The sequence below is a fragment of the Electrophorus electricus genome, chromosome 12 (genome assembly GCF_013358815.1).
Source record: "Electrophorus electricus isolate fEleEle1 chromosome 12, fEleEle1.pri, whole genome shotgun sequence".
Classification (NCBI taxonomy): Eukaryota; Metazoa; Chordata; class Actinopteri; order Gymnotiformes; family Gymnotidae; genus Electrophorus; species Electrophorus electricus.
The window spans coordinates 4,287,213-4,314,712 of NC_049546.1; the positions used below are offsets into that span (position 1 = coordinate 4,287,213).

At 42.1% G+C, this 27,500-nt stretch overlaps 2 protein-coding genes across 2 annotated transcripts in view; one reads left to right on the plus strand and one right to left on the minus strand.

Annotated features, from left to right (window-relative positions):
• The window catches only part of met (MET proto-oncogene, receptor tyrosine kinase), a 38,271-nt gene extending 29,771 nt beyond the window's left edge, over positions 1–8,500 (plus strand). Inside the window, exons 15-21 of the mRNA XM_035532420.1 lie at positions 157–393; positions 2,469–2,549; positions 3,700–3,881; positions 3,986–4,095; positions 4,296–4,461; positions 5,866–6,002; positions 6,889–8,500. Coding sequence (XP_035388313.1) covers positions 157–393; positions 2,469–2,549; positions 3,700–3,881; positions 3,986–4,095; positions 4,296–4,461; positions 5,866–6,002; positions 6,889–7,099 — 1,124 coding nt within the window. The 3' untranslated portion in view covers positions 7,100–8,500. The remainder of the gene's footprint in view (positions 1–156; positions 394–2,468; positions 2,550–3,699; positions 3,882–3,985; positions 4,096–4,295; positions 4,462–5,865; positions 6,003–6,888) is intronic.
• An 8,816-nt stretch (positions 8,501–17,316) lies between these two features.
• The window catches only part of LOC113581523 (hepatocyte growth factor receptor), a 38,688-nt gene continuing 28,504 nt past the window's right edge, over positions 17,317–27,500 (minus strand). Inside the window, exons 14-22 of the mRNA XM_035531909.1 lie at positions 27,407–27,500; positions 26,947–27,087; positions 26,289–26,525; positions 23,904–23,984; positions 22,225–22,406; positions 22,011–22,120; positions 21,645–21,810; positions 19,543–19,679; positions 17,317–18,809 (exon numbers count right to left, since the gene is read on the minus strand). The exon at positions 27,407–27,500 is cut by the window's right edge and continues 63 nt beyond it. Coding sequence (XP_035387802.1) covers positions 18,599–18,809; positions 19,543–19,679; positions 21,645–21,810; positions 22,011–22,120; positions 22,225–22,406; positions 23,904–23,984; positions 26,289–26,525; positions 26,947–27,087; positions 27,407–27,500 — 1,359 coding nt within the window. The 3' untranslated portion in view covers positions 17,317–18,598. The remainder of the gene's footprint in view (positions 18,810–19,542; positions 19,680–21,644; positions 21,811–22,010; positions 22,121–22,224; positions 22,407–23,903; positions 23,985–26,288; positions 26,526–26,946; positions 27,088–27,406) is intronic.

Below are 27,500 nucleotides of genomic sequence, written 5' to 3' on the forward strand. Positions count from 1 at the left end.
CTCATCTGTAAAGCCTGGTTTCAAGTTCCCTCCCCCTTTGTAGTTGTTGTAATTACCTGACCTCCCACTGACCGTGTTCATTTAGATGAGCCTTGGAGTCTAACTTTTAATGAGCCTGTGTTTGACCTTTGATCTTTTGACCCCGTTCCTTCGCAGATCAGAGCTTGCCTACATCCCAGAGCGAGTCGTGTCGCCCTGCCCTGTATCCGCATGCGCACCTGGACCTGTCGCCCATGCTGGGAGCAGCAGAAGGGGACCTGGCCTCTCCGCTCCTGCCTGCTCCTGCCCCTGTAGACCTGAGCTGCCTGCACCCGGAGCTGCTGAAGGAGGTGCAGCACGTGGTCATCGCCAGAGAAGACCTGCTCCTCCATGTCAGTGAGGTCATCGGAAGAGGTGAGACAACATGCAAAAATGAAAGCAAGTATGACTAGTCATGCATAATCATTTAGTATCCTGCAATCATATGAATATATATTCTTGCACACACGCGCGCACACACACACACACACACACACACACACACACACACACACACACGCACACACAGAGTCAGTGACATACTGATAGTAGATCAGAATCAAGCAAGTATGACTAGTCATACATATGCCTTTGAAAAGCAACCTTGAGGTTTATAAAGGCATTACATGGAATACATTTTGAATCTTGTGCTTATGCATATATTCTTTATACACTCATGCACGCACACAGATATCTTCTAACGTACACATTATGCTGTAACATACTGACTGTTTGGTTATGACCTCTGTGGTATGAAATTTTACACCATAAATTATTAATGCACATGGAGTATGCTCTTTCATGCATGCATACAGACATTTTAAAAAGAACTTTTAGGAAAAGGAAATTTGAAGCCATTTGAAAATGTGTCTGGTCGGGGCGACACACTTGGGTATCTGCATGGAAAATTGCCCTTCTGCCCATTGTTCTGTAGAAGTGGGGGTGTGAACTCAGCTGGCTCAGATTTAGTGTGGGGCCTTTCCCACCCCTTACTCTTTACTGCACACGACTCCCTAAAACCTGCTCTAACCCACTACAGGCCCCCGCCAGCCACACTGTGCGTGTGTGTGCTCGTGTGTGTGTGTGCTCGTGTGTGCGCGTGCGTGCGTGCATATGTGTGTGCGTGTTTGTGCCTGTGTGTGTATGTGCATGTGTATTTGTGTATGTGTGTATGTACGTGCATGCATGTGTGTGTGCATGTGTATGCATCTGCAGGTGTGTGTGTGTGTGTGTGTGTATACGTGTGAATGTTGGGAAGTAAACATTAGTATATGGGTGTGTGTGTGTGTGAGCGTATGTGTGTATGTGTGTGTGTATACGTGTGAATGTTGGGAAGTAAACATTAGTATACGGGTGTGTGTGTGCATGTTGGGTGCTTGGTGGGGTGTGTGTGGTGATTTGTCCCCGTGTTAAATTCCTTGCTCCATTGTTGGTCTGTCTCAAGGCTCCGTATGGTAATCTGACTCGGCTGCCATCTGGGAGAACGTGATAGCAGCTCAGAGGGGAGATTACACCCACCACCCCAAAAACACCAGAGCCCAACCTTTACTCACTATTCCCTTACAACTCGGGCAGCTTTAGGGAGGACTCTCGGTCAAGCTTTTGGTATTATTACTTAATGACTTTTGTAAAAAAAACAAACAAAAAAAAACAAACGGGTGGGTGCAGAGAGAATGCTTTACATTTTGTTATGTCTAAAAGATTCTTAATTTTTAATGGGAAATTGGGGGAATAAGAGTGTAAGAATAAGGGAGAATAAGTGTGAGAATACGAGTGTAAAATAGCCAGTTCAAGTGGAAAGATGATAATGATTTAACCAAAAATAAGATGCCGAATTTGTTCTAGCAGATGAAAAGTTCATAGATGTTGGGACGCACTCTTAAAGGACCACAGCCTAGAACTGTTTCAGTGTTTCCTCTGACACACCTCATTAGCTCATTCATTAGTGGACTGAAGTTTATTGGAGTGAGAACTACACCTGTGAAGCAGAAGGGTGAGACCAGTCAGAGGACTCCATCACTGCCACCCCAAAGCCCCTCAGTGATGAACACACATGCACACACACATACAGAAAAGTTGTTTATGAGTCTGAACTCACAGGTCATTCCATTATGGGAACCTTGTCATCGTTATCATCATCTTCATCACCATCATCATCATTACCACGCAGTCAATGTTGTGAAATTACAGTAGGAAGTCCTAGTCTCAGATGGATAGAGCAAGAATGAAATAGAGGGTACAGAATAAATGCAGCAAACATGGCTTGCTGTGGTGTCCACGCTGCAGTGAGTCGCACTGGCCCGGCCTTGGGGGTCTCCATTGTTCAGGGTTATGAAAAGCCCAGTGAAACACACCCCTTCCACGTCTGCACTAGCTGGAGACGGAGAGCAGCTCTGATGCACTGATGTCTTAATGGCTTCTCTCTGCCTTCCCCTCTTTGTGAACGGCAGGACACTTTGGCTGTGTGTTCCACGGGACTCTGCTGGAACCAGACGGCCAGAAGCAGCACTGCGCAGTCAAGTCCCTAAACCGTGAGTGTGTGTGTGTGTGTGTGTGTGTGTGTGTGTGTGTGCACGTGTTCATCATCAGTAGTATACAATAGTGGAAAATGGCTAATAATGTATATTGTATGATCATCATGCTTAAAATTGTTCATACAAGGAACCATGAACACTTCTTGACTCAACCATCTGTAGTGTTTCTGAGTGTAGTTACCCCCTACAGTTGTGATCTCCTCCACTGACAGATGCTTTAAAGTGCTGTGGTCCATGAGGTGTAGTTACTGCATTTGGTACAGTATTTAGAAAGAAAAGCAACTGTAACAACAGTTGCACGTTTTAAATTAAAATGCCTGATATAGACAATTTGACACACCTCATAAATTGTTTTTCTTGACTTGTCCTTTCTGAACTCTGTTTGATATGCTGTTACTTCTTTTCATATTTTGTTTTGTATATAATTAAGGCTGTTTTAATAAGACATGTGGAGATGATGACAATGACGATGATGGAGCCGTGTAGTGGCCATATCACATTAGAGCTGCTGATCCCAGAGCAGACTGCTGAAATGCTTAGTGAATTCAGGCCCTTTCTGCTCTCTTGTGTTTACTGCTCCCACTAATCTTTTTTTAAATGGGGAAAATACTACAAACTAGAATAAAGAGAAAGAGGAAAGGAGCAGGACCAGAGAGACTCCCATGTGTGTCCAGTAATGACTGGCTCATGTCACACTAGATTAACTCTCATCGTTAAAATAGCTGTTCTCAGGGGTGAGGTGTGTGTGAGGACCGATATTATTTTAAGTGGATTTTCTTCTGGCCAAGTGTCTGTCAATGCAGATTATATATGGAGGGAATCATGGAAAGGTTATTGCAAGTTTACAGGCTCCTGCAAGAAGTACTGTATTATGTCATGGCATTTTGCAGACCCTCAGTCTGAATATCCCTTAATGAAGGGGTTTTAAATCTGGTTCAGATCACTGTTGAATGAAACCACTGCTGACTGGACTCACATGAACAATGTAAAAGTGCAAAAGCCTAATTCACATCTGAAAAAAATGTAATTCAATTGGAAGATTTTTCAGTGCAGGCACAAAATCTCCAGAACATGGACAGATGCCATTTTTGGCTGGAGATATATTTGGTATACAAAAACTAGAAATAACATTGTCGTAATATTGCAGGTATCACAGATATAGAGGAGGTGTCTCAGTTCCTGAAGGAGGGCATCATCATGAAGGACTTCAGCCACCCCAACGTGCTCTCCCTGCTGGGCATCTGCCTGCCCAGCGAGGGCTCTCCGCTGGTGGTGTTGCCCTACATGAAGCACGGAGACCTGCGCAACTTCATCAGGGACGAGAGCCACGTACGTCCAGCGTGGCCGCGGGCTGCTTTGGAAGTGCTGTGTTTTGGGTTGGTGTTTGTATGTTTGTCCCTCACTCAGAGCGGTTACTGTCATTGCCCCAACAGAGCCCCACAGTAAAGGACCTCATGGGCTTTGGCCTGCAGGTGGCAAAAGGCATGGAGTATCTCGCCAGCAAGAAGTTTGTCCACCGAGATCTCGCAGCCCGCAACTGCATGTAAGCCTTTCAGCACCACGGCAGACAGAAGCCTCCCACGTACTTGCATATGCTTTTACTTTCTGTCATGGCTGTGTGCAAAGACATTCCTGTCTTTCAAAGATAAGATAAAAAAAACGTGTGTGGTTCATGTACAGTAAGTGTGTATGTGTCTTATATTATTCTGACACACTCCACTTTGCCTGTGTTCTTTCCTGCAGGCTAGATGAGAGCTACACAGTGAAGGTAGCTGACTTTGGCCTGGCCAGAGATGTGTATGATAAAGAATATTACAGTGTGCACAACAAGAGTGGCGTCAAGCTGCCTGTTAAATGGATGGCACTGGAGAGCCTACAGACTCACAAGTTCACCACCAAGTCTGATGTTGTGAGTGCAGCACTTAGAATTGAAGCATCTTTTACATTACAAATTTGTTTATTTAAATATATTTGTTAATATTTATTAACTTAATAATAATAATAATTAATAATATTAACTTACAATTATGAGTGAGTACAACTTGAGCAATTGAGGGTTAAGGGTCTTGCTCAGGGGCCCAACAAATTTACATATACATATTAATATTAACATATATTCTGTATTTTATTGACAACCAGATGATTATATACTTGCACTAACTGCATATTTGTTTGTAAATATTTTTTCAAAAGTAATATTGCTACTATAATACCTACTATCCATTTAAATAAATGATAGAGTATTGTGCACTGAGGAGACTAGATAATTCAGTAGATTGTAAGTGGAGAAAGGGTTGTGCTCCAGTGTAGTGTTTGTGAGTGGAGAAAGGGTTGTGCTCCTGTGTAGTGTTTGTAAATTGAGAAAGGGTTGTGCTCCTGTGTAGTGTTTGTAAATGGAGAAAGGGTTGTGCTCCTGTGTAGTGTTTGTAAATGGAGAAAGGGTTGTGCTCCTGTGTAGTGTTTTGTAAATGGAGAAATGGTTGTGCTCCTGTGTAGTGTTTGTAAGTGCAGAAAGGGTTGTACTCCTGTGTAGTGTTTGTAAGTGCAGAAAGGGTTGTGCTCCTGTGTAGTGTTTGTAAGTGCAGAAATGGTTGTGCTCCTGTGTAGTGTTTGTAAGTGCAGAAAGGGTTGTGCTCCTGTGTAGTGTTTGTAAATGGAGAAATGGTTGTGTTCCTGTGTAGTGTCCACAGTGGACATGCAGGTAGCTCTTTATTTCTGAGTTAGTGGTCATGCGACCAGCAGTAATCCTGTAATGTGAAAATACCACCTTAATATGATCCTTTAATGGGTCGGGTGCATGAAAAAGTATTTACAAACCTTATTTAATTCACTTGTGATCTATGCAGCTTTGAGCGAGTGACTCAGGCTAGGGAGGATTGGGCAATAAAGAGTTGGTTACCTTCAGTAATGCTGTGTTTAATTTATTAATCCCACCTGTTTTTCACTGATTAACTTGATTTGAAAGCCCACTTAATGCAGTTTATCTGTGATTCAGAAGGCTATAGAATCTAGTTTCACACAACCTTTTTATTGGCCAGTTTAGTACACATATGGTTGCTCAGTTAAACATGTATAAACCTGTCAGTTACAGCAGCTAGGTATGCTATGACGCATGCACTGTTGTCTAAAATGTCACTGTTTGGCTCAAATGTTAATTGTAAGTGTTTTTGTGCTCTCTCTACACACTCATCAGCCCTCAAACCATCACATATTAAAGGTTAATGACCTATCTCCATATAGGGGGATGTGTTGAAACGGTGGTGAATTTTGATTGGCTGTACTTAATTTCTAATTGTTTCTTTTCTGTGTACAGTGGTCCTTTGGTGTGTTGCTATGGGAACTCATGACCCGAGGTGCTCCGCCCTATTCCGATGTAAACTCCTTTGACATTACTGTGTTCCTCTTGCAAGGCCGAAGACTGCTTCAGCCAGAGTTCTGCCCGGATGCCCTGTGAGTACACACGTACACACGTACACACACACACACACACACACACACACACACACACACACACCCCTTCAAAGGGAGTAGCACATGCCTCAGTGCTCTCATTAGCTCTGTACAAGAGCATAAAAACAGAGAGCCTTTGTTGAACTCCAGTAGATTCAGTGACCTGGCAGTAGCTCATCAGAAGCCTCAGCCAGCTCAGCTCCACATGACTACTGAAGCTAAACTCTCCCTCACACACACACGCACACAGAAAGGACTCCCCCATTAGGCAGCAGTGGTGCTGTTTGAGTAAACGATACATTCATGGTCAGCACCTTCTATATAATAACAGAATATCAGAATTGAACGCCTCCCCTGTGGAGCGGCAGAGTGATCTTACAGACTTTTATTCCATTCAGCCTGAATCCTGCTCCTCCTCCTCCACTTCTGTTCAGCAGATTAGCAGAATGGAATGACAAAATGTGTGGATACTTTGCTCTGAAGAAAAATTACTGTAAAACAGGCAAATGATTTAATTCGGGTTACAGCGCTAGAAAAAGAGGTGATGTGTTGGCTTCTTAATTGTTGACTTAATTTAAAATGAAGGCTGCCTTTCCTTTTAACTGATGATCTTTATTAATCCCATAAAATAAGAAGTCTTTAAAGTTTAAACTATGTTTTCCATTAAGCATGTGCTATAATAAGAAGACACTGAATCTGGAATGACCTTGCAGATCAGCTTTTGTCAGCAATTAAAGAGGCTTTTAAACATGAGTGCTATAAGACTCCTCATACTAAACAACATTACTACAGTTTCTTCCAGCAAACTCTTAGCTAGTCTTTTTTCTGTGACTCTAATAACGTCTGGAATGGAATGTTGAGGCTTTTCTGTCTCTTTCGCTCCCAGCTACAATGTGATGATCGAGTGTTGGCACCCTAAACCTGAGCGCCGGCCCACTTTCTCCGAGCTCGTCTCGCGTATCTCGGCCATCTTCTCCAGCTTCAGCGGAGAGCACTACGTCCTCCTGAACACCACATATGTCAACATCGACAAGATGACGCCCTACCCCTCTCTCATCTCCTCTCAGAACCACCTGGACCGGGACTGCTGCACCTGACGGAGAGACGGTGAGACAGAGAGCGAGACTGTGCCTCTGCTCTTCGTCTGCTGCGTAAGACTCAAAGATGCTGGACTCTGTTCCAGGGACAGTTGTGCACTCTGTAAAGAGGAGGAATGCTGCCCAGGGCCGCTGCTGAAGACCGTAAAGGGAAGCTAATTGTCTTTATCATTGTAGATGGAGTACAGCCCTCTGAAGCAGGAGCTGTGGAGGGAGCTCTGTCCTCCAGGCCTGCTGATACCGACCTCTCTTTTGCAGCAGGCTGGATGCATACTGACACACTTGACTGTATGATCTGTCAGCTTTCACCCAGCCCATACTGCATGGACCAAATAGCCAAGCACAGAACAGCCACCCTCTCTGACTGGGAGCAGGGTGCTGACGGGCTGCACGCTACTGCCAGGGTTTCGGCATTTCATTTAAAACATTTTCACTTAGGTGAAATTTGAATAGGGTTGAGTGAAAGCGATGTAGTTCGAGGGCATTGACAAAAATTGCACTCAAGCAGAATCATCTTGATCAGACTGTCCAGAGTCTGAGTCGTGATCTACTGATGATGCTCATGATATTGTCTTGATGAAAGGAGATCTTGAACTCCTGATCTATATGGGAGAAGTTCTGATTGTCCCTCTTCCTCTGTGGTGGTTTGTGCTGCTGGCTGTGTGAATGTGCTGGTGATTGTGTGAAATCACCATTCTAGGACCTCATGTGTGTCTTCACTCTCTGACTGAACCAAGCACATCAGCACAGGATTCTGTCAGGTTGACACTGGATGCATTACATGTGACATTATGTATGAGGAAGCTTTTGATATAGCTTTGAATGTTCTTCAAACTACTCTATTCCATTCTGTGTTCAGCCGATCAGAAATGTACAAATGTTTCTTTGTGTGTTTTTTCAGCTGAATTTCAAATCTCAATAGTTGACCTTAAATGACCAATAATGCTTGAAAAAGAGCTTCTTAAACATTGCATTATGCTATATTTTTTATACAGTCTGAATGAAATGGAATTTGAAGTCACTCAGCTTGCATATTAGCAATGTAGCAAATATGACAATGAATGTGATTTTTAGCATAGATCCACTGAGAGGTGTAAATAATGTATTTGTATTTCTTTTGTCTAGCCTGCTGTGCGATACATGTATATTGAGCCTGTGCAGTTTGCAGCATAGAAATTGGTACCATTCAAATATATTACGGTAGCAGTTTACATTTTATCAATGATCTTGTGTAGTGTAAAAAAAAAAATTGGCATTGTACATTGAACTACTTGTACCAGTCTTTTTCTGTGTAGAGCCATGACTGTCAAAATAGCTGTGTGGTCACTCTATGAATATGGTACAAATAACAGTATTTCTATTTTCTTTGTAACCCGGTTGAATAAAGCTGGTCTGTCATCATGTTGTCTGTACGTAATAAATATCGCAGGATAAACAGACTCCATATGGAGTCTTGGGGATAAAGTGACTTTTTAACTGCCTTAAGACAAATGTTTTTTCAGGGTTCTAATGCCATTCTCTCATTGGCTGTCTGGGAAATTTGACCATGACCTCTTGTTTACCCTTGGTAGATTTGACCTTTGGCCATTTATTGTCTAGACAGGCTTTTCAATTTCTCTCATAATGGGAAGGTTCCCCTCCTCCTAGAAGAAGTGCTGTCATACTCTTCCATTATACTTCTCCAAAGTAAGTATATACTTGGAAATAATATAATAGTGCTTTTAACAATGTTGCCATACGTCTGTCTTAACATTTTTCTATCTTTATTTCATTCTTTTTTAAAGCCATAAAAATATAACTGTGAATAATCAAGGATAACTTGTTTTGAGCCTCTGTCTGTGCCAACTTGAAAATCTGAAAGTTAGGTAAATTTGTGGATATCAAAACAGCCTGCCATTACCAAGTTTTGTGTTGTCCTAGCTGAGTACCTATTGTTGGAATGTAATGCCTCATTCACTCATCGTTATTCCATCCTGTCCCCACTAGAAAAAAAAAATCTCCACCCCTATTTCCACTACATAACTCAACACTAATTCATAAAGAGAACAGGCATAAGAACACATCACGAGATAAGAATCATCCAGCCAGCCAGATAAAATCAATAAAACAAGCACTGGCCTGATGCCAAATGTATATCTATTGTGGCTCTTGTAATCAGAGTAACAGTGAGGAGGAAGACTGTCATCTAGTGGACATCACTTAAAGATTTAACGCATCTTAATTCTGATGCATATTTATACATCAATTTCTAAGAGGCTAGTTGAAAATAAGTTAGAAGTGCATTTAAAATTTTACTTGTTCTGAATAAAACCTTAGTATTAAGAGTTACAAGCTACATGAGTTTAAAGAGTTCAGTTTCAGAAGACAAACCTTAACCTAATGAGTAAAATCACCATCCTTATTTGGTCTCAAAGAATATATATGATGCTGTATTAGAATGCATGTTTTTAATTATTTTTATGTATTTAATTTTGTTGCAAGCTTGCTGCCAAACTGTAGTCATGGAATTAGATACTCAGGGACTCCAGGTGATGTGCTGTGCTTGATTTATTTTGTCTTCCATCCTTTGTGTCTCAGTTCTCCTGCTCCAGTTCTGAATCCTTATTTTCCTCCTTGGATACTGCAGACTGGCTTGGAGAGATGGACACATGACCCGGGACAGTGGGGTCAGAAAGAGGTCCAGGTGAAGGCTGTTTACCCCTCAGCACTCTTGAGGGAACCAGGGGAAATATCTGAATGCCTTGACTGCCATGGCTTTACAGGAAGTCTTGTTTACTCGGCTGAGCAAAAGATGCTAGTATCTGCACCGTCTCACCAGAAAAGGCAGCATCCACAAGTATATCGGTCTTGGGTTGCTGGCTCACATAGTCCTGGGGACACTGCTTAGCAGGAGGACTTGGATGTAGCATGGGAGAAATGCCATCCACTCCGAGGGCCTCATGGTAGGACATGGAGCCCAGAGCTTGAGAAGGAGTCTCATGGCTCCTCGTGACATTTCTTCTTCCTCCAGCAGAAAATAGGAGTGCTCATCTCTCTTGGGTTGGGTCTTAGGTGTGATCCTGATGTCTGGCAAGCTCTCTAGTGCTGTGAACACTGGAGCTGCAGCCTGGGACAAACTGGACTTTGTGACACATCTAGAAATGCCTTTAGTGGGCCTGAGCCTACCTAAATTAGTCCCATTGTCATGGAGCCTACTGACCTGGCTTCCCTGGCAAGCAAAGGCAGGAGACTCACTAATCACAGCAGAGTCTGTATCTTTGTTATTCTGCAGCACATCCACTCTTGCTCTCTGTCCTGGCTTTTGTTTGGCACAAAGAGGTGTGTGAGCTGTCAGGAGATCCGTCGATGTCTTTTGACCAGCACTTACATGATTTCGCAGGGTCGTGGTCACTTGATGCCTCGGTGAGGTTTTTCTCTGGCTCATCTTGACTGCTGTTCCTACTACGCTCAGAAAGCAGGTTGGCACAGATGAGTCAGGGTTGGTGCTGATGCCCGGGCCAGGTGAGTTTCCACTGATGTTCTGGATGACAAGTGCTGGAAATTTGGTGGGAACACAGGACCTTGAATGCCTTGGGGGTTTCTTGTTTGGTTCACGTTCCTTCTGCTGAATGCCTTGGAGAAAATAACCACTCCTCTTTCTAAAAGGTGGTCTGCACGCAGTCAGAGTGCTACTGCAGGCTGTCTGTCCAAGAGTCCTTGTGCACTGTACCATCCAATGTCCCTCTATCACTAGAGTTGCCCCCACTTTCAGATAGTCCTCCCTTATAGCATTGTGACTTGCTGCACCACAGAAACCATAACAACTATTACCGATAAAAGAGCTGATACTCAAAGGAAGCGGTTCAAAATTAGTTAACCGCAAATAACATGAGGGGAAAAAATCGGATGCTGACTAAAAACATGCCGGATTCCGAATGACAGTCCATTTAAATAAGATCTCATTTTTATTGTCATTATGGCGTCATCGGTATATATACCTGATGTCACCAAAATTCGTCACATCCAGATTCTGTAAAAACGAACAAATTCACTTTATTTGCTTGCTTGATGGCTTTTTCCCCCCCATTTTGTAATCAAGCAATTCCTAGAAATTAAGGTTGACGCAGAGCTAATATGAAGTTTGGACAATCACAAGTAACTGATTTGGATATTCCCGTCTACAGTTTATAGTGAATGAAATGAAAGAAAAGTAAAGTCCATTATAATTAAGTTGGCTACTTCCATTACGATAGTTGTACTTAACATGACCATCTTTCTATACCTTAAATCTTTTGCAACTAAGTAGATATTAAAAACTTGATTAGCAAAGCTACTTAGCTTAATCTGCTAACATTAAACAACTAGTTAATGTTAGCTAGCTGTCTGGCATCCTCTCACAAGCGCCATGACCAAATAGGTTGCTTGAAATATATTTATGTTACGTTAGCCTAAACTAATCTAAATTCTAAACGTTTATTTACTGACTAGAAGATACGCTTTATGAGAACATAGACCTTAATGTTGGTCAATTAAGGTAGCTATGCGTGACAGTTCATACACCAGTTTGCTAGCTAGCGTTAGCTAATCTGAATCGGTGAGCTTTTGTGTGGGATATAAGATCTACCCTTTCATTCATCGTTGTCCCAACCTGCTGATAAAAAAGCTCGGTCGCCATCTTCACCACTTATTTAAAACTAATTAATTACGGAGTGGATTATGTTTAAAGATTTTTAATGCATTTTAATTCTGATGCTTTCTTTATTTTAAGAGGCTATTTAGGAATAAGTTAAATTAATTTAGAAAATAAAGTATTTATAAAAAAGAAAAAAAAAACACCTAATATTCAGTGTCACGAACTGTTATAGAAGAGAAACTTGAACCATAATAGAAAGTATTAGCAACTTTGTGACACATTTGTGATTATATTTTTAAATTTATTCTAAATTACTTTTTCCTGTAGTTTACTGTTATGAAGCATCACCAGTAGGAGGTAGTGTTACCGTGACCACTGTAGCCTGTGGTGCTGCCCCCCAGATTGAGAGGCATTTGTAAGCAAAAGCCGTTTTCCTTTTTCCGTTTCACAGTGTTTACAGCTGAGAAATTTGATAAAAAATATTCCATTTACCTGGTTGGCAGACTATACAGACTTATGTTTTTACATGTTCAGTTTGGGTCACACAGAAGCTTGTATTTGTATTTACTTTATAACCACGTATAATGCTGAACCCAAGTCATGAAATGGGGGATGTATCACAGTATTTGTGCGTACAACCTCATAATTTCAAATGACCCAGTGATGTTTTTCATATGTACAACTTTAACTGCTTGACATTCCATGTTGTGAACTGAGAACTGTGTGTTCTAGTACTTGATGTGCTTCAATCCTGTCAATCTTATTCTGTATTAGATTGTATTTCTTGTATGTTGTCACCTTTTTTAAAAGGACCATTAGCATCTATTTATCGGCTGGTAGTGATATTACCATTTTGCCATTGGTTTTAGTATAAAACTGTTAGCATTTTAGCTTCCAGAATATTTGGTCTTGTAGTGGTTATCCATACCAAGCTCAAGTACAAGTTTCAGTAATTGTTATACAACTCATTCTCTTTTAGGTCTTGATATATGTCCTATTATGCAAAATATGTACATGCATGGCACTTTATGGCAAATTTAGGCATACAAATATATATAGGAGTGTAGGCAGAAGAGTAGACTACATAGGAGACAAAGACATGTATTAGAAAGGGTGCATATATGTTGGTGTTTTGTTTGGATTCTTGTATAGAATTATATGAATGATTGTTTATATTAAAACATAATATGATTTTGAATTTGCATACTTACTACATAGTGAGGTTATCACAAAAGAACAAGACAGACACTGTTAGGAGAATGATTTAATGGTTTAATAAAAACAGGCCGAGGCATCTGTAAGAACAAACCACATATTTCTTTCGCATCTTTTTACAAAGTTTACACATAATCTGCTCAGAATGACCCTGCACTTGGAGTGTAATAGAGTGGCAGGGGACAACCATTGATCTGTGCAAGCTCTACAGTCTTAAATCTAACACAGAAGGCCAATACCATGCAAATGTTCAGATGTGTCTAGTAAAAACATAGATAAATCTAAGTTCCTATACTCAGGTCCCATTGCCTGTGTCCATAAGAAGGACGGGACACTTTACCAGAGACATTTTAAGTACATTTGTGAAATTTGTTAGATGCTCTTATCCAGAGTAACTTACATATCAGTATGACACTTTGTGTGTTCCATGGGAATTGAACCCATGAAAATGGTGACCTCTGTGCTCTATCTGGTGAGCTACAGGTGTTTATCTTAATGCTCTTGATGGCTGTTCATGGTTCAGGATTCTGGCTCAAGGGAAACAGTATCATCAGCCTTTATCACACCCTGGAGACTCTACAAAGAGATCAGGATTTCATTTGGGTTATCGAATGCTCTAGCAGCATTCCAACGGAAAATAGAGGCGGTACTGGATAGCCTCAGAGACGAGGATTGTGTACCTTGATGTCCTCTGCTATGCAAAATCATTTAAGGGGCATATGGGAGGGGTCTGTAAATTCCTTGAGGTGCTTCAACTCAATGGAGGAAACTCGAACTAGAGAAATGTGACCATTGCCAGCAAGAGGTCAGGTACGTGGGTCTCATGGTGTCCGCTGAAGGGGTGAAGATAGACCCTAAGGATTTGGATGCTGTGTTGACTCTCAAGATCAAGATTCCAAAGTTCTTTACCAATCCTATATACATGTCTTATATACATACTCTGTCTTAGCCTACCACACAAATCCAACAAAAGTTTTGATAAGCTTTCACATGCTGACAGTATGCACATAGCCAAGCAGCTATTAGCAACAGAACCATGCACAGTGATTGGAATCTACTTAAACAAGCTGTTCAGCCTATTAAATATATATGTTAGTCCTTATGCACAATTTACCAACTTTTTCTAAAAAATTAATCTAGAAAATGGCATTGATGCCTAATAAAATTCGCAAAGCTGTGCTATTGGTACTGTTCTTGTCTATCATGAACCAACAAGCTAGCTGGTTAGGGTTGGGTTTTTTTGTTTTTTTGTTTTTGCTTTTTGCTTTTTCCACAAGCTAGCTTGTGATTTGTGTCCCCCACAGTGGGTACAACCTGTCATAAAATTAGAGATGATAAAGCCCACCCATTTAGAGGGATAATATGATGGTAAAATTGACATTTGAAATTATAATTATTTTCCTCTGCCCTTTTGTAAATTTAGAACACCAAGCACCAATATTCTTTGCAGCAACTGCAGAGGTGATAAAATTCTGATAAGGAGACAAAGCTAGATGGATGCAGGAAGTGCTGTACCTGTAATGCCGTCAAAACAGCTTTAAAGACGTTCACTGTAAACATTCTATAGCACTTCTTTCCACTTTAGTGCCCATGAGCAATTAGAGGTGCTGAATATCATTTTAAATCATATCAGCATCAGTCTTTTCATTTTTACCAGCTTAAGCCAGAGCTATGACTTTGTCTTAGAGGTATTTCAACGATATTCCACAACTGACAGAACAGGACACACAGCCAACAAAATCAGATGATTCAGAAACCCTGCCAGCAGAGTTTGCCTTTCTTGAAAAATAAGGCTTTTTCTGTAGCCTAATGGCAAACAAGTAATATATCTCTTGTTCATTACTAACTGCTTTAAGCTAAAGCAGTCATACTTTTAATGATGAGATTCCTTGGACTACTTAAAACCTTTTCAGTCACATAGGCCGAATCATGCTACCTTACTATCTGCAACTGTTCACTAAAGCTTAAATTGGCTGGAACAACAAAACTTTGATTCACATTGGATTACTATGAAATGATACACAGAAGTGCAGATTGTCAATCAGATTGCAACTGTTAAGAATTCTGAAATTGTAGCCAGGTTAGCGCAATATAGATTGCTGCCTCTCTGTGTACACGTGTGCAAAACATCCCTGGCTGAGACTAGGGTTCAGATAAACTAAGAGCCTACTGGGAAAGAACTATAGATTTGATAAAAGAGCAAGTAGCAAACAATCCATTTTATGTGGTTGCTCCAGAGACCAAGAACCCTACATCAGAACCTGTTGCTGCTTGTAATGACCTGCTTTTCCTTATGCCATCAGGTCCTGCAAAGCCATCACCTAAACCGCAAACAACACAGAGAGAGCAAAGATCCAAGAAAAGAGATGTCCAGCAGTGACAGTTCAGACAGTGAGCAAAGAGTGGGACATTGCTGGTTGAGAACGCCTGTTAGCAATGAACTACGAAATACCAACTTTGAAACCAGAGAAATCCAGTCCAGAGAGATTTGAGTCCTATCTAGAGAACAAACAGAAGCGATAGCTACTATGAAACACCTACCTGGAGCCAGAGCTATCCAGTCTAAGATGAAGCAGATCCAACCTGTAAAAGACAGAAACTAATAGAACAGGGAAAAGCTGAACAAAACAGGCACAGTGAATGAGAAAGAACACGAATACCTTGAAAGTACAAGTTACCTTGTTCAGCTCAACCTGAGATGGTGACTGAACATGAAGAAGAACTGCAACTGGAGGGGAGGCCATCAACACCCTCTGAAGCTGACACACTGTAAATGGACAGCAGGAGAAAGAAGACCAAATCAGTTTTTGACATATGAAACATTAGGCAAGCCATCGTTACATTCTTATCCTTGAGTCAGTGCCATTAGAGCATACACTAAGCCCCACATCCTGGTATGCAAAACACCAATCTTAGCTGCTCATACATCACACATGTGTATCATACACTTACATTGCATTGCACCTGTTTGAAGATATTAAAGATATTAAAAGCACAAACGTTGGTAATGTCAGTGTTGGTAATGTCAGCAGCATCTGCAAGCACAAGCATCAGAGTCCTTTATCTCATCTGCTTCACATTGTTTACAGGTGAGAACTGTGATTAACAAAATATACAGAGTTAATGTACCTGGTTGCTAGACTATATAGACTCATATTTGTACATGTGTGTTGAGTGAAGTCGAAGTTTGTATTTACTTTATAACCATGCACGAGCTTAATCAAAGTCATGAAATGATGGATGATTCATAGTATTCACATGTACAACCTCCTAATTCAAATGACCTAATGTTATTTGGGAGACAAATATACATAGAATAAGAGGGAATGTGATGTCCAGGTGGTTAAACGGCACAAGAAAAGTTAAGAATAAAGATCAAAAGCCCTGTGTTTGTCACTGAGTCATAGGTGAGATAATATACCATAAGATGAAATATAATTACTAAATTGAGATCTTTTTCTGTAATATCATTCATAAATTGATATCTTGAACTTTTCAAAGCCAAACCCAAAACATGAATTTTGTGTAATATGGCAACTAGTTTCACGTTGTCTTGCAGTTTCAAGTTTTCCCTCCTCTAGTCCAACTCATTATAGACTTGATAATTAGCTGATTTGCTGGAGCTGATTGCTTTGCAATTCAAACTTAAATGTTATGTAAAGTGCATCAGAATTAAAAGCATGCAAAAATCATATATATATATATATATATATATATATATATATATATATATATAGAGAGAGAGAGAGAGAGAGAGAGAGAGAGAGAGAGAGAGAGAGAGAGAGAGAGAGAGAGAGAGAGAGAGAGAGAGAGAGAGAGAGAGAGAGAGAGAGTCCACTAGGGGGCAGCACAGGTACTTTATCATCTCACTGACTTGTCTGCAATTAATCTGTTTTCACAAGCCACAATAATAATGAATTTCTGGCATGATGCCAATGCTTGTTTCTTTGATTATTTGGGTTAGCCACTTTGTTCATCAAGCCTCCAACCAACTCTCTGTGTGTGAATTAGTGTTCAGTAATATAGGGGACATATAGTGGTGATTTGAGGTGCAAATTATAATATTCCAACAATAGCTACTTATGTAGGAAAACAGAAAAGCAAAAGTAGTGGGTTGTATTGAGCCATTTACTTTATTTTTAATTATTTGTGGTAGATTTTTGTGACATTTCATGACATTTTAAGAATAAATGTCAGATATGGCCAAGATTTACAATGTCAGTGTTGTTGAACTAAATATTATTTCAAGTGGCTATTCTCACCTATGGAGAGGTAATGAGGAGGTATAGCTGCTTATCTTCCTTGGGGAGGGGAATCTTTCCACCATGAGGAAAAATGAAAAGCCTGTCTAGACATGGTCAACAAAAGGTCAAGGTCATGGTTCCCAGGCAATGAAATGGAACTGAACACACTATCTCCATTCAAAGAATAAAGGTACTTTCTTTGATATATTTATTCTGTACATATCCTGATGACAGAGGTAAGTCACAAAGACTTATTCACAAAGAAATATTATTTGTACTATAAAGTATTACCACAGAGAGCCATTTTGATAGTCATGACACAGTAAATCACTAGTACCATAATCAGTACCAGAAAATGTAACACTACAGTTTAACATCAAGATAACTGATAATAAAATGCAAACTGCTGTTCTAATATAATGTGTTTGAATGGTACCAGACAATTTATATGCTGCAAGCTGCAGTCCTGTACATGTCCGTCTAGAGGAACAGACATAATTTACATCTCTTGGTGGATCTTTCTGTGTATTTGGTGGTTGCTAAAATCACGTTTGTGGTCCTCTCTACTATGTCACTAATATGCGAGCTGAGCAGAGTCTTATGTCATATAAAAAAAAATACTAACACTTTGCAAGCTCTTTTTCAGAAAATGAGTATTTTCAAACATAAAACATCCAGAACTGTGTAAGTTTAAACACATTTAAAGCTTCATCAAATCTAGTTTCACACGTAACTCCTCCAGTGTTCAGCTGACAGTCCTGCTGTGTTTTGTACAGTTGGAGAGAGAGGATATGTGCAAGATCCCAGAATGGTGCTTTTGACAGATTAAAGAGATGCTCACCACACACTTCCAGGCCCCAGGGGAGCAAAGCACCACAGAGGAGTGCTTCCAATCAGAAAGACCTTGTCTTCTCCTATATGGGTCAGGAAGCACAGAAATAGACTGGCCCCTTTCATCAAGATAATATTCAGCATGATCAGAGTTATTGATTTCAGTCGGGTGCAGGTTTGGTCAAAGCAATCAAAGTATTTTGGTTTAAAGTATGTTTCCACTCAACCTAATGAAAACCCACTTGGGTGGAAATGGTTTAATAAAGCAGAGGAACCCTGCCATTAGTGAGCAGACTCATACAGTGACGTGTGTCAGTATGTATCCAGCCTGCTGAAACGCAACTCGGTATCAGCAGGCCTGGAGGACAGAGCTCCCTCCACAGCTCCTGCTTCAGAGGGCTGTACTCCATCTACAATGATAAAGACAATCAGCTTCCCTTTACGGTCTTCAGCAGCGGCCCTGGGCAGCATTCCTCCTCTTTACAGAGTGCACAACTGTCCCTGGAACAGAGTCCAGCATCTTTGAGTCTTACGCAGCAGACGAAGAGCAGAGGCACAGTCTCGGTCTGTCTCGCTCTCTGTCTCACCGTCTCTCCGTCAGGTGCAGCAGTCCCGGTCCAGGTGGTTCTGAGAGGAGATGAGAGAGGGGTAGGGCGTCATCTTGTCGATGTTGACATATGTGGTGTTCAGGAGGACGTAGTGCTCTCCGCTGAAGCTGGAGAAGATGGCCGAGATACGCGAGACGAGCTCGGAGAAAGTGGGCCGGCGCTCAGGTTTAGGGTGCCAACACTCGATCATCACATTGTAGCTGGGAGCGAAAGAGACGGAAAAACATTCCATTCCAAACATTATTATAAAAAGCTTAGAGACTTAGAAACTAGCAATGTACATATTGCTTATATATGGAGTCTTGAAGCACAGATTCTCAGTTAACTGCAGATGTCTGGATGCAGTGCAATTGTGCACAAGTAGTAATGGAAGACAAAAATATTTTTTTTCTCTTTCTTAGTTGCACAAAAGACTCCCATCACAAAACAATTCTTCTTCAGAGCAAAGTATCCACACATTTTGACATTCCATTCTGCTAATCTGCTGAACAGAAGTGGAGGAGGAGCAGGATTCAGGCTGAATGGAATAAAAGTCTGTAAGATCACTCTGCCGCTCCACAGGGGAGGCGTTCAACTCATCTGACACTCTGTTATTATATTGGAGGTGATGAATATGACCGGCCATATCTGAGACTGTGTTATAATAAATGAGGTTCTGCCCACATGCTCTTATCTGTTAATCACAGTGCGAGACAGAACAACAGACCGCAGCAGATGCTAATGGGGAGGGAGAGTTTAGCTTCAGGAGTCATGTGGACCTGAACTGGCTGAGGTTTCTGATGAGCTACTGCCAGGTCACTGAATCTACTGGAGTTCAACAAAGGCTCTCTGTTTTTATGCTCTTGTACAAAGCTAATGAGAGCACTGAGGCACGCTCTCCTCCCTTTGGAGTGTGAGACCTCTTTCTGTGTGTGTGTGTGTGTGTACACTCACAGGGCATCTGGGCAGAACTCTGGCTGCAACAGTCTTCGGCCTTGCAAGAGAAAGACTGTAATGTCAAAGGAATTGACATCGGAATAGGGTGGAGCACCTCGGGTCATGAGTTCCCATAGCAACACGCCAAATGACCACTGTGTAAATACAAAGGGACAGATCCATTAGAATCTAGGAAGGAAAGTAAGTAGCTAGATAAATACAGCACGGCTTGAGCACAAGTTATAACGGCTTTAGGTCATTAATTATTAGTACTACTGGGGTAAGAGATGGTTCGTACAAAAGAGAAAAAGCTCCATCTCTGTAAAAAAATGTCTAGGCTTTTTGGTTTTTTGTGAGGTCTCTTCTGAGGTTACCCATTCTTTTGAGACTGGCTCAAAATGACCTTATATACGCCATATATTTTACGTTGGTCATGTTGGTCATGACTATGACATGACTGCCAAATACAGAGTAACTTGTCCACCCATTCTGCATATGGTCACTTTCCTGACTCACTGACCAAGCTGAAGTTTTTGTGCTTGTCAACATTTAGAATTCCCTAATTGTTTCTCCAAAGTTGTGTTATTTTTTTGTCACATGGTTATTTACCTAGCAATAAGATCAATTGTAAAACACATTCTTTTAGCATCATGAATTAAACATAAACAAATTTACAGTTAACACTAATGGTTACTACGCCAACTGTAAGTATTTAAATCAGTACATGTTCAGAGAAGTGCACAAAACATGCATAAAACACACAGATTGATGATGTGGAGTGTTAGATTCTAAGTGATGTACTCATAACATTGGACTTGGCGTGAACTTGGTAGACAGAATATACACTGCCTGGCCAAAAAAAGGTCACACACTCTAACATTTCGTTGGACCACACATTCGCTGTGGCATCCTTTCCACAAGCTTCTGCAATGTCTCAGCATTTATTTCTGTCCAGAGTTTCATTAATTTTTCCCCAAGATCTTGTATTGATGATGGGAGATTTGGACCACTGCACAAAGTCTTCTCCAGCACATCCTAAAGATTCTCAATGGGGTTCATGTCTGGACTCTGTGGTGGACAAGCCATGTGAAACTGATGTCTCATGCTCCCTGAACCACTCTTTCACAATTTGAGCCCGACGAATCCTGGCATTGTCATCTTGGAATATGCCTGTGCCATCAGGGAAGAAAAAAATCCATTGATGGAATAAGCTGGTCATTCAGTATATTCAGGTAGTCAGCTGACTTCATTCTTTGGGCATATAATGTTGCTGAACCTACACCTGACCAACTGCAGCAACCCCAGATCATAGCACTACCCCCACAGGCTTGTACGGTAGGCACTAGACATGATGGGTGCGTCACTTCAGCCACCTCTCTTCTTACCCTGATGCTCCCATCACTCTGGAACATGGTCAATCTGGACTCATCAGACCACATGACCTTCTTCCATTGCTCCAGAGTCCAATCTTTATGCTCCCTAGCAAATTGAAGTCATTTTTGCCGGTTAGCCTCACTGACAAGTGGTTTTCTTAAGGCTACACAGCTGTTTAGTCCCAATCCCTTCAGTTCCCTTCGCATTGTGCATGTGGAAATGCTCTTAATTTCACTATTAAACATATTCCTGAGTTCTACTGTAGTTTTTCTATGATTTGATTTCACCATACGTTTACGTGATCGCCGATCACGACCACTCAGGATTTTTTTCTGACCACACTCGAAGATGATGTTTCCCCACTGTCCTTCCACTTTTTAATAATGCGTTGGACGGTTCTTAACCTGATTTTAGTCGTTTCAGCAATCTCCTTAGATGTTTTCTCTGCTTGATGCATGCCAATAATTTGACTCTTCTGAAACAGATTTACATCTTTTCACGACCACAGGATGTGTCTTTCGACATGGTTGTTTAACAAATGAGAAGCTACTCACTGCATCAGTTGGGGTTAAATAGCTTGTTGCCAGCCGAAACATGATCACCCATGCAGTAATTATGCAATGGGAGGCTCTTACCTATTTGCTTAGTTAAATCCAGGTGGTGACCTTTTTTTGGCCTGGTAGTGTATGTAAATATTAACAAATTTCCAATGTAAAAGATGTTTAGATTCTAAGTGCTGCACTCACAACATCAGACTTGGTGGTGAACTTGTGAGTCTGTAGGCTCTCCAGTGCCATCCATTTAACAGGCAGCTTGACGCCACTCTTGTTGTGCACACTGTAATATTCTTTATCATACACATCTCTGGCCAGGCCAAAGTCAGCTACCTTCACTGTGTAGCTCTCATCTAGCCTGCAGGAAAGAACACAGGCAAAGTGGAGTGTGTCAGAATAATATAAGACACATACACACATACTGTACATGAACCACACACGTTTTTTTTATCTTATCTTTGAAAGACAGGAATGTCTTTGCACACAGCCATGACAGAAAGTAAAAGCATATGCAAGTACGTGGGAGGCTTCTGTCTGCCGTGGTGCTGAAAGGCTTACATGCAGTTGCGGGCTGCGAGATCTCGGTGGACAAACTTCTTGCTGGCGAGATACTCCATGCCTTTTGCCACCTGCAGGCCAAAGCCCATGAGGTCCTTTACTGTGGGGCTCTGTTGGGGCAATGACAGCAACCGCTCTGAGTGAGGGACAAACATACAAACACCAACCCAAAACACAGCACTTCCAAAGCAGCCCGCGGCCACGCTGGACGTACGTGGCTCTCGTCCCTGATGAAGTTGCGCAGGTCTCCGTGCTTCATGTAGGGCAACACCACCAGCGGAGAGCCCTCGCTGGGCAGGCAGATGCCCAGCAGGGAGAGCACGTTGGGGTGGCTGAAGTCCTTCATGATGATGCCCTCCTTCAGGAACTGAGACACCTCCTCTATATCTGTGATACCTGCACTCAATAGAAAACAGACGACAAGACACAACTTCCTTTAAGAGGCAGAACTGAAGCCGAATAAGGATTTTTTTGGTCAGCCAAACACAATTTCAGACAGACATCCTTTTTTTAATTAACAAAGGTGACTATACAGTGTTCAAGTAGCTTAAGATCTTTTATGTCAGAAGAAAAACTGCTGTTGATAAATATACATTGTTTAAACTAAAGCATCTGTTAAATCCTATTATTCTGACTAATGTCAAAGCAACAAAGCACCAAACATTTCACATGAAATAACATAAATGCTCACACACATGCTCAGTATGTCACCCATGAGAATAACTGCATCATCTGTGAGACTTAATCTAGTGTGTCATGAACCATTAGTGGATGCACTCAGGATCTCTCGGCTCCTTCCCAGCTCATCTTTAATCTGTTTTGTGGGCTTTCACATTTAGAGAAGATTAAGCAGCTGTTTATCCTTTCAGTGGGAGCAGAAAACACCACAGAGCAAAAAGTTTAAAGAACACAGAGTCAAAGACCAGATGCCAGAAAATTCACCCAACATCCCAGCAGATAAAACACTGCTTTAGGACGGAGTTTTTGTGACTTCAATGGAGGCAAATGGGACATTCAATCGGATCTCCAGTGCTGAGATGCTGTATGAACCGAACACTACACTTGTTACTCTCTCCCAGCTAAACTGTTCTCAATAAACTGTTCTAGCTGTTAAAATCCTCTTATAAAAAGGCATGTCTGAGTAGCCAAACTGTTCCTTAATCACTCTCATCTTAGGTCACAATTGCCAGAGGGGATTTAACCCCCACACATTGTAAAAGTAAAGAAGCAAACACTTCTCCAATTCTAAGCCATTGATTCTACTGCAATCAGCCTCAGTGCTGTAGTACTGGGCCCAACTATGAAAACCAATGTTAGTGATATAAGTGAAGATCAGCTCATAAATCTAAGGTCTTGGAACGACATGTTACCTGATTACGAGCAACTCTAGTGTGATATGGCCACAATACGGCTCCGTCATCATCAATGTCATCATCTCCACATTTATGCTGTCATATTAAAACAGCCTTAATTATATACAAAACAAAATATGAAAAGAAGTAACAGCATGTCAAACTGAGAGTTAAGAAAGGACAAGTCAAGAAAAACCATTTATGAGGTGTGTCAGATTGTCTATATCAGGTACGTTAATTTAAAACTGTTGTTACAGTTGATTTTCTTTCTCAATACTGTACCAAATGCAGTAACTACACCTCATGGACCACAGCACTTTAAAGCATCTGTCAGTGGAGATCACAACTGTAGGGGGTAACTACACTCAGAAACACTACAGATGGTTGAGTCAAGAAGTGTTCATGGTTCCTTGTATGAACAATTTTAAGCATGATGATCATACAATATACATTTTTAGCTATTTTCCACTATTGTATACTACTGATGATGAACACGCACACACACACACACACACACACACACACACACACACACACTCACGGTTTAGGGACTTGACTGCGCAGTGCTGCTTCTGGCCGTCTGGTTCCAGCAGAGTCCCGTGGAACACACAGCCAAAGTGTCCTGCCGTTCACAAAGAGGGGAAGGCAGAGAGAAGCCATTAAGACATCAGTGCATCAGAGCTGCTCTCCGTCTCCAGCTAGTGCAGACGTGGAAGGGGTGTGTTTCACTGGGCTTTTCATAACCCTGAACAATGGAGACCCCCAAGGCCGGGCCAGTGCGACTCACTGCAGCGTGGACACCACAGCAAGCCATGTTTGCTGCATTTATTCTGTACCCTCTATTTCATTCTTGCTCTATCCATCTGAGACTAGGACTTCCTACTGTAATTTCACAACATTGACTGCGTGGTAATGGTGATGATGGTGATGAAGATGATGATAACGATGACAAGGTTCCCATAATGGAATGACCTGTGAGTTCAGACTCATAAACAGCTTTTCTGTATGTGTGTGTGCATGTGTGTTCATCACTGAGGGGCTTTGGGGTGGCAGTGATGGAGTCCTCTGACTGGTCTCACCCTTCTGCTTCACAGGTGTAGTTCTCACTCCAATAAACTTCAGTCCACTAATGAATGAGCTAATGAGGTGTGTCAGAGGAAACACTGAAACAGTTCTAGGCTGTGATCCTTTAAGAGTGCGTCCCAACATCTATGAGCTTTTCATCTGCTAGAACAAATTCGGCATCTTGGAGAATCCTGGGGGCTGCACCAACATGAATCGCTGCAGTAAGAACACCACAAGAATGCAGTGTGTAAGAATAATCACTCTTCCTTTGTTTTCTCTCTCCAAGCTCACTAACCTCATGCCACTCTGGTTTCACACCCCACGGGACTCCCCAGTCCAGGCTATGGGCTGGTGGTGATGAGGACAGTGTGGAGTCTTGCAGGTATCAAGAGGAGCTTCACTGTGCTGTTATTCACTCAGAGCAACTGTCTTTCACTTGTTCACTTCCGGCAGCGGTATTTGTCCTGCTTATTTAGTTTGCTCAGGAGCGTGAAGTGGAGGACACACTCAACACTGCAATATTGAGATGTTAAGACTGAGAGCTCTCTGACTGAGAGCTCAGTGTCTGTAGTGGGACACATGGAGCCCCTAGTAGAATGCATCACCACCACTCTGTCAGCAATCTGCTCTTGAAGTGTTCATAAGACAGTGTTTTTTAGTCTTTCTATAAATTAAAATAATTCTATAAAATAAAATAAAAAAGATAACATGCAAAAAGTAATTACAGATGACATCTTCCCTTCCAGTCACAGATCAGCATGAAACCCAGTACACTACACCGATTATTACCCTCTTGAAAAAAGATTAAGTAATAATTCCAAAAGCTTGACCGAGAGTCCTCCCTAAAGCTGCCCGAGTTGTAAGGGAATAGTGAGTAAAGGTTGGGCTCTGGTGTTTTTGGGGTGGTGGGTGTAATCTCCCCTCTGAGCTGCTATCACGTTCTCCCAGATGGCAGCCGAGTCAGATTACCATACGGAGCCTTGAGACAGACCAACAATGGAGCAAGGAATTTAACACGGGGACAAATCACCACACACACCCCACCAAGCACCCAACATGCACACACACACGTATACTAATGTTTACTTCCCAACATTCACACGTATACACACACACATACACACATACGCTCACACACACACACCCATATACTAATGTTTACTTCCCAACATTCACACATATACACACACACACACACACACACCTGCAGATGCATACACATGCACACACACATGCATGCACGTACATACACACATACACATGCACATACACACGCAGGCAAGCACACACACACACGTGCGCACACGTGCACGCACACGCACACACACACGCACAGTGTGGCTGGCGGGGACCTGTAGTGGGTTAGAGCAGGTTTTAGGGAGTCGTGTGCAGTAAAGAGTAAGGGGTGGGAAAGGCCCCACACTAAATCTGAGCCAGCTGAGTTCACACCCCCACTTCTACAGAACAATGGGCAGAAGGGCAATTTTCCATGCAGATACCCAAGTGTGTCGCCCCGACCAGACACATTTTCAAATGGCTTCAAATTTCCTAAAAGTTCTATTTAAAATGTCTGTAGCCAACTTGAAAGTGCAAATTATGTGCATTAATAATTTATGGTATAAGATTTCATACCACAGGCATCAGCATGTTACAGTATAATGTGTGCAAGTTGGAGGATATGTCAGTGACTGTGTGTGTGTGTGTGTGCGTGGTGTGTGTGTGTGTGTGTGTGTGTGTGTGTGTGTGTGAATGTGTGTGTGTGTGTGTGTGTGTGCAAGAATATATATTCATATGATTGCAGGATACTAAATGATTATGCATGACTAGTCATACTTGCTTTCATTTTTGCATGTTGTCTCACCTCTTCCGATGACCTCACTGACATGGAGGAGCAGGTCTTCTCTGGCGATGACCACGTGCTGCACCTCCTTCAGCAGCTCCGGGTGCAGGCAGCTCAGGTCTACGGGGGCAGGAGCAGGCAGGAGCGGAGAGGCCAGGTCCTCTTCTGCCGCTCCCAGCATGGGCGACAGGTCCAGGTGCGCATGCGGATACAGGGCAGGGCGACACGACTCGCTCTGGGATGTAGGCAAGCTCTGATCTGCGAAGGAACGGGGTCAAAAGATCAAAGGTCAAACACAGGCTCATTAAAAGTTAGACTCCAAGGCTCATCTAAATGAACACGGTCAGTGGGAGGTCAGGTAATTACAACAACTACAAAGGGGGAGGGAACTTGAAACCAGGCTTTACAGATGAGAGGCTGAAAGAGAGAGTTTTACCCCACTGAGAAGCGAAGCCTTTGGCAGAGAGGGGGGAGCAAACAGAGGAGCTAGGAGGATGAGGAGGGGGAGGAAGAGGAGGAGGAGAGCTGAGGGTAAAGGGGAGGACAAACTGTGTGTGCTGAGCTCTAGAAAGATCGCTGCCTCAGCCCGTGTGACAGAAGCAGCAAAAAATGTTCTCAGATCAGCATGAAGGGGCAATTTTTTATTCTGAGCAGGAAACAGCGAGGAAGCAGAACATACCCTCAAGCAAAGTGGTTCTATAGTCCAGAGACTCGTGAGACACCATTTCATTAGTGGGACTGACACTCCTCGCGTTTGCCAGCATGTCCAAGTGAGGTATGTGAGCACGACCGTCATACCAAACCATCCCCTCAGCTAAATCTACATGCAGATGGGGGGGGGGGGGTGGAGGAGAGAGTGATTATAAGAGACAGAACGTCTTGTTTTAAGACAAGAACACGCCGTTCGCTTGTGCTCCTGCAATGTAACTTAAACCCAGAAAGCCCTTTCTCTCTTCTCCTTCTGAAGCAGCTGTAGGATTTCCTTTAGTGACCCAATGATTTATAGATCTCAAAACCTGTTATTTTCACAGTGGGAAAACACATGCAGCAGATTTTAGTTTTTGCAATAACATTGGCTGCCATTAGGTTGGCTTGGTGAAAGTTAGCACACACACACACACACACACACACTTGCATACCATCAATGTGCTTCTTCCTCTTGATCCAGGTGAACAAACCGAGCAGCATTAGCAGCAGTGTGGACACACACACCACACCAGTGACCAGCGGCCT